Source organism: Echinops telfairi, unplaced genomic scaffold (assembly GCF_000313985.2).
Source record: "Echinops telfairi isolate 266 unplaced genomic scaffold, ASM31398v2 ScPeMD7_7475;HRSCAF=8513, whole genome shotgun sequence".
Lineage (NCBI taxonomy): Eukaryota > Metazoa > Chordata > Mammalia > Afrosoricida > Tenrecidae > Echinops > Echinops telfairi.
In genome coordinates, this window is record NW_022111379.1 from 16656040 (window position 1) to 16664296 (window position 8257).

At 37.6% G+C, this 8257-nt stretch overlaps 1 protein-coding gene across 2 annotated transcripts in view; it reads right to left on the reverse strand.

Annotated features, from left to right (window-relative positions):
• Nucleotides 1-8257, reverse strand: part of SRBD1 (S1 RNA binding domain 1) — a 251041-nt gene that overhangs the window by 131602 nt on the left and 111182 nt on the right. For both annotated transcript variants that reach the window (XM_004699761.2, XM_045285760.1), the window contains exon 14: nt 743-834. In XM_004699761.2, the coding sequence (XP_004699818.1) occupies nt 743-834 (92 nt within the window). The remainder of the gene's footprint in view (nt 1-742; nt 835-8257) is intronic.

The window sequence follows — 8257 nt, forward strand, 5'->3', positions numbered from 1 at the left end:
GTTCTATTGAAACGTTGTATTAAACCATAACTGTGTTATACACTGGGCAAGGAATAAAGTAGAAACAGCAAGCTGCAAGCAAGTGGGTGGGGGGGTGTCTGAGGGATTATCACCTCCCCAAAAAGAAAGTCCAACTATTACTGACACACTACTGGAAACTCCCTTTCAGGGCCAACTTGGGAAGTTTGGAATTTCATTTTAAAAAGTCCCTTTCATTATATAAGTTTTATGTCCATACCCTGTGGGCTCCGTAAGCCTTGGTTCCTTTGTCAGTAAAGTGGGAGTGATACAATCTACCTCATGGGTAGTTATGAGGATTGAACAGCATGATCCAGGTAAGAAAAGCCTATGGATTTAAGTACATTTGCACTATAAATATTTCATGTTAATAAAATACACTTTTGCCAATAAAAATAAAATAAATACTATTTTATAATAGCAAGGGATCTCTTACATTATTTTTATTACTGAATTCTCTGATATTCAATTTAATAAGGACTTTACTAATTTTCCCACTTACCTGAGTGGGACCACTTACTAAAGTGGTCTTTAAAAGCTACATAGTATTCTTTGTCTCTCCCATAATTCCAGTTATTATTCCAAGCAATGGCTATCTGTATGCAAATTCTTTTCCATGTGACAGAACTTTTCCACTTGGCTGGATTGTTAACACAGTTACGACTACACATGCAAACCCAAACTCGCAGAGCCCTGGCCTTACTGATGGCCCACAGATTCTTACCTGCACTTCTCAGGTTGGGGTCCAGCCCTGGCATCTCCTTGTTCGCCTCAGGGCTGACACTATAGATGGATGCTCCCGCCTCACTGACGATACTGTGAAGGAAGAAAAGCGGGACATCATTTGCCAAACTTCCTACCTGGTCAAAGAAAATAAACGATTGCAACTAGGCATCAGCAAAGCAGAGCTAAGTGCTCGATGTTATCATATCCCTTAATTTCTCATTAACATAAAATGGTTAAGCAATGTTCATTTGATTCACATAGGAAATACACTGGCTCCAATCATGATAAAACAAATTTAGTCATTTTCTCCGCCTGCCACGGGTAACAAGAGTTAAGTTGTAGGTGAACACAAAGGATACTCTTCCATGATGCCATCCTCAGATCATTCTTAGCGTCTTCCACATTTCTAATTCATTACTGGACTACAATCCATTTGTAACTCCCATCTATGTTCCTGGTGAAGGACATCACACTTGATAACGTGGAGGAAGCCCTCAACGAGGTGGGTAATACAGTGGCTGCCACAATGGGCTCACGCCTAAGAATAATGGTGGGATGGCACAGAACCCGTCAGTTTCCTCCTGCCGTACAGGGTCCCTGCGGATCGGAATCGACTCCTTGGCACCTAGTCACAACAGAACATCCAAGTGATTCCTTCTCAGGAAGGCTGGAAACGTACGGACACGTGTGCAGACATGTACATGTGTGAAATACACAAAAAGCCAGGGTCATAAACATTGCCATTATTGTCACCTCGCTATAATTAACCACCACAACTTGCAAAGGAGACCATCTCATTTCTTCCTAGGAGGGGCCCAATCCATCCTTCTAATGAACTCAAAGCCTTTTGTTTCAGGCAGATGTTAAGCCATTTCATTTAATCAGTTATTAAAACAATACATCACTTCAATCATCCAATTTCTTTCTTCTCTGCCTCCAAAGTCTTTACGAACCTCACTGGGAACTCTCTCGGCTGTTTATGCGGTGGTTGACAGTTATATGTTTTCAAACATTTTAAAATTATCATTGCTTATGACATGATAATGCAAAGAACCATCATCTACCCAAAGTACACAGAGCATCTCGGGCTACACCACACAGCCATTTAGGTTTCAGGGCATTTAGCCATTCAAGAGACAAAGGAACATGTAAGTTATCAGTTTTTTAATCCTCTTGTAGAACTCTTATTTCCTCTGCTCAATATTTACTTCAACAACATCAGACAAGTGGATAACTTTGAACTTTTGCTCCACTGTAATAGTCAAGCACCCACAAGTAATATGTTAGAAAGCAAGAAAATTAGTCTGCTGTCCTCTGCCTGGGGAATACTCATTTGAGTTTTGACAACTGCCAAAATAACCCACCAAGCCCTGAGAAGATTATTCCAAGGAAAGTGAAGATTTCTTCTTTGCATAAGATCAACTATTCTAAATTTCTTAATAAAAAATATGAATGCTTTCTAACTGAGAATTGAAGCTCCACTTATCCTCGTCATCATCCATACCATCGTCATGGTAAATAAGGTTTACTGACTATACACACCACACAAAAGCAAGCACTTTATATATTTTAGCTCATTTAATTCTTTTATGGGGTAGGTTTTACGACACAGATACATGTTCAAGGTCATACAGCTAGCTACTCAGCAGCTAAGCTGGATTTGAACCCCAACCTGGTGAACTCCAAAAGTCTGCGCAAGCTGCACAGACTGAAGTTAACCCCTGACTAGCTACACTCTCGCTCATTAAAAGGATAACCGATATTTGATGGCAAAACAACAAATGCAATTATGCTCCTAAGAAATTATTACTTTTGTAAAAGAACAGATCCATAGAAATTATTTTCGCTCTTCCATGAGCCTCTCCTTTAGATGAAAGTGTAAAGAAAAAAAAATGTTTTAATCATTTTATTGGGGGCTCATACAACTCATCACAATCCATACATACATCAATTGTGTAAAGCACATTTGTACATTCGTTATCCTAATCATTCTCAAAACATTTGCTCTCCACTTAAGTCCCTGGCATCAGCTCCTCATTTTTCCCCCTCCCTCCCGGCTCTCCCCTCCATAATGACCCCTTGATAATTTATAAATTATTATTTTGTCATATCTTACACTGTCCGACATTTCCCTTCTTCCACTTTTCTGTTGTCTGTCCCCCAGGGAGGAGGTTAAATGTAGAACCTTGTCATCGGTTCCCCCTTTCCACCCCACCCTCCTCCAACTCCCAGTATCGCTACTCTCACAACTGGTCCTGAAGGGATCATCTGCCCTGGATCCCCTGTGTTTCCAGTTCTTATCTGTATCAGTGTACATCCTCTGGCCTAGCCAGAATTGTAAAGTAGAATTGGGATCATGATAGTGGGGGGGCAGGGGGGCATTTAGGAACTAGAGGAAAGCTGTATGTTTCATCGTTGCTACAATGCACCCTGACTAGCTCGTCTCCTCCCCGTGACCCTTCCCTAAGGGGATGTCCAGTTGCCTATAGATGGGCTTTAGGTCCCCACTCGGCACTCCCCCTCATTCACAATGATATGATTTTTTGTTCTTTGATGCCTGATACCTCATCCCTTTGACACCTCTTGATCACACAGGTTGGTGTGCTTCTTCCAGATGGGCTTTGTTGCTCCTGAGCTAGATGGCCACTTGTTTACCTTCAAGTCTTGAAGACCCCAGATCTTTTGATAGCCAGGCACCATCAGCTTTCTTCAACACATTTGCTTGCACACCCACTTTGTCTTCAGCGATTATGTGGGGAAGGTGAGGATCATGGAATGCCAGTTTAATAGAACAAAGTTTTCTTGCATTGAGGGAGTGAGTGGAGGCCCAATGTTCATCTGCTACCTTAACACAAAACCTATCTATATATGCACATAGATTTATTTCTCCCCCCTCATATATAAATGTATTTACCCATGTACATGCCTTTATTTAGACCTCTATAAATGTCCTTTGCCTCCTAGCTCTTTCCTCTGTTTCTCTTTACTTTTCAAAAGTGTAAAAATGTTATTTATAGTGGTTAAGCTTTGGGCTACTGGGAACCACAAGCCACTTCGTGGAGAAAGAAGGGGCTTTCTATTTCTGTAAACAGTTACAGTCTCAGAAACTCACGGGGCAGTTCTGTCTTGTCTGTAGGGTCGCTATTGGTTGGTGTCAACACAATGGCAGTTTGGTTTTGTACTATTATGGATCTTAGATAGAATCTAAAGCATCAGAAGGCCAAAGATGCTCTATCATTTCTGAGGCTGAATTTAAAAAGAAAAGGTAATTGTGCTTTTTTTCTAGAATCAAATTCAGATGACACTTATCTTCTAGTATACAATCACAAGAATGTCAAATAAAGCTATAAGTGAAGAGAGCTCTTGGTGTGGCAGATTCATGTAATGCTAAAATGAACACCCAGAGTGATTCTCAGTTCCATTATAACCTAAGGTTCTTGGACATCTGGATAGGGAAAAACTGGATTACAAACCGTTTAACCTACATGCAAAAATGCTTGTGCTGGTGCATTTCATCTAGGAATGGGCATTATAATTTTCACTGGTTACTTAAAGAAATTCATGACCCCAAATCGGTTAAGAAACCTCACCACAGGGTAAGAATATCCAGTCACCAGAAATGAAAATGTAAGTTTCAATAAGCAAGTCAACGCTTAATCTAACTACGTATTTTCTAAAAAACAAGGTACCTACCTGTGGAATGTGGACTCAACCTAGTTTTAAAGAGAAAAGGGTATCATTTCCTTTTCATCTACTTCTATGCAATTTTATCCTCTTAATTCCCCAAAGCCTCCAGACCTACAGCTACTTCAGTAAAGGAAACTTAAACGGCAAATAAACAATTCTAACGAATTGTGGACTTCAGCAGTTGGGCATCTGAGAATTTGCTGGGTGATTCACTGTCTCTCTTAGAGGTTATAATTCCCAATAGAGTCAGAGAAACTGTTGTAAAGAAAAACACTCAGATAATAAATATTCCTCCAAATACCACACTGCCACTTCTTTTAAACAGAACAATACAAAACAGATGTGACACACTGCACTCAAAGATTCTAGATTAACATTAATATTAAATCAATACAAAATGTAGTAAATTTCATATGCTCTAGCATGGGTCCAATAAACAGCTCAGTACTAAGCACAGATCAGAAAGCTTAAATAATCTACATGAACAGACAAACCCCAACACTGATTACTTCTATGTAAAACATATATGGACCTAAGAAGCATATGTGGTAAGAATTAAATGAAACAAATCAAACTGTTTTAAGAGAACAAACTTGGGGTGGTGATGATTTTTTCCAGGAGAAGCCACTAAGGACAAAAGCCTTTACCCTACGCCTCTTGTTTCTTTCATTGCTATTCTGAGTTCACATATGGACATTCACCAGAAAGTATGCTAGATTCCATAAGCCGCTTACAGCTTTTTGGGAAGTTATTCCAATGATCTCTAATGTATTTTGAGGAAAACAAAAACGAACTTTGTATGAAATTCATCTATCTAATAAACTAGCAAGTATTCTATTTCACAATGTAAATTTCTGGTGTTAACAAATTAGGCTCAAAATACTAGCAATTCGATTATTTTATGTATTTTGCCACACTACAAACAAGACCCTGAGCAGAATTCCTTGTTGAGAGGAAATTTAACTGGCCCAGCTATAATTCAACTAAGGTTTCAAGATTATTACAAACCTCTAAACCCCTTCAAATAGCTATAGCTTAGGTGAACACCTAAACTGATACTTATGGTCTCTCAGCCTCCCACGTTTGAAAAGTACATTTCAGGATCCAAAGTACAACCTGACTGTATTATACCAGCTCCTAAGTCAACCTGACCCTTCTCTACAATTATATTGGCAACATGAACACTTTATCTATGTAAGAACTTTTTTATTTTAAAAAAACCACTCACAATCTGAAAAGGAAGAGAACAAGAGATGTACAAGCCAGTTGCAGCCATTTAAAAAAATCATTAATGAATTTTAGCAGAAATCCTTTCACAATAAAAGGTTCAATCTTATAAATTAAATGACTCACTTGTCAATAAATTTTCTCTTTTGAAAGACAAAGGCAGCTTTAAAAATTATTTTTAAAAATGGGACTGAAAGATAATTGAATTTTCCCCAGAACTTTTTGAAGGGTCTTTCTCCATATGCTGAAATAATAACATTTGTACAACTTTTTACAAGTAATTTTTCAAAATTACACTGAACATTGGTGAATCTTTTAAAGCCATATTTGCTAATAGTTTTCTTATCTACTCATTCAAACAGTAAATGAATTACAATGTCCTTTAGACCAAATTCAGTGGAAAAAGGAGGCAAAGAATTATTTTCATAAAAATGTAAATTTTCTTTTTAATGTTATTGGGTTAACAGTTTCTACCTTCATTTGCAAGACTACATGAAACTTCTGTATAAGTCTCCTTCCCCCTGGTTCTCAAAAGAAAACATTCCCAGTTTGGGGGAGTGGGTTGGGGGGGGTGTTAAAAATATATACCTTATATACTCGTGTATAAGCCGAGTTTTTCAGCACATTTTTTAATGCAGTTCTTGTGGTAAAATTAGGTACCTCGGCTGATATTCGGGTCGGCTTATTGCACAATAATATTAGAATTTAATTGAAAGTTCTATGTTAAAAGGAAAATTCTGTTATTAAGTAAGATGAAAGAGCTCTAGTGGCATATTGGGTTGCTGCTAACCACAAGGTAAGTGGTTCAAAACCACCAGCTGCTCCTTGGGGAAAAGATGAGTCTTTTTGCTCCGCCTGGAAGCCAACAGGGTGGCTCTACTCTGTCTAAGAGTGACCCAATGAGTTCAGGACGTATTTCCTAAGCTAATACATAATATAGATTGATATGGTTTTGTTTGTTTTTAACAACGGTATACTAGAATTCAATGCTGGAACATTTCCCTCCTTCATTCTATTCCCAAAGAGTAAGTTACTATGCAAATACCTAGCTTATCTCATGAAAGCAATTTTTCAAAAAAACAACAACAGCAAGTTCTTCCCATTTTTCACTGAGAAACATACATGTGGAAGAGGTTAACATTAATCACTCTGTTTCTCAACAAGTAATACAAAGAACTGACCATGTTAAGCACAACAGGTCTTAATTCTCTGCTCTGAATCCGAGACACCTGTTCAAAACTACAAAACGTCAGCTGTTTTTCTTTTAAGGTCAGGAGATCCAGCCCCAAACACACTCACCACAAAAAGGGGGGCTCTCGGACTTGGTGTTTAAAGGATCAGGCTTATTTTGAAAGATGCCGGAGCTATTTTAGACTGCTTTATTCAGTGCTGAATTGTCATTTCAGGGACTCTCAAAGGACCAAAACGAATCACTTAAAAACTATGGTCAGGGTCATTTGATGATGATGGGAATGGAAGGAAACAAGAAAAATCACATGCTGTGAATAGAGATCTGAATCGTACAAGTATTTTGGATGGTAATGTGAAAATGTAGATTAAAAGGTCTCAAAAAGTATACATCTTCGTTAAAAAATCCATTAACTACTCAAGAAAGCATGTGAAAGAAATTTTAAATTATACAAAAATTTAAACACAATTCACCATAGTGCAGTTTCAATGGAAAAGATTGTAAAAAAAAATCAAAATGTGTCCCACAAAGGGCTCATTAACGGGAATTTATGTTGTGACTAAAATATTGTAACATTTCTATTAGGGTGTATCTTAATAAGTGTCATGTCATTGGAGGTCACACTATTGAAGTTGTGTTGAATGTTTTTCTGTTTTTCAGTATATGAACTCAGGATTGATGGACCTATAGGGACAGCAAGTAGAATCAGGGTTTTGGGGGTGGGGGTGCGGGGTGTCCAGTGGTGAGGAATGGTGGTGGCAAAAGGGAGACAGTGGCAAGGAGTCCAGAAAGAAAAAGAATGTTTGGAAACTGATTGTGGTAGCAATTGTACAATTCTACTTGACATGATTGGACTATGGAATGATATATGTAATAACAAAATTAATAATGCATTAAAAATAAATAAAATATTGTACAATGTAAATACGATATGCTCTCATACAAATTATTCATATTACTTGAAAAGTGTGGTACAAAACTGTGACATCAACCATCATATTTTTTTAAAAGACTAGAAGATTTGTAATATATTAACATTATTTACATAAAGTGACAAATAGTACTTTAGGGAAACTTCTTTAACTGCAATTTTCTTTCTTCATAATTTTCTGCAATAACTATGCATTATTTATAATCAGAGCTTAAACATTAAACATCACTTGACCAGAAAATCAGATATTGGATAATGGCCAAAATTTTTTTTTTAAACTAGAACTTTCCTTTAGCCTTATCTTGAACTTGAATAATATTAACATATCATTTGCTTCTGCAGGGCTCCAATCCCACCTCTAGATGATGGCAATCGGCATTTCCTGATTGCCTTTAGAAAAGTCATGGGAAAATGCTCAATTTGTACACACAGGCCAGGTAAGAAGTGCATAATACATTTTCTTTTTTTTTTTTTTTTTT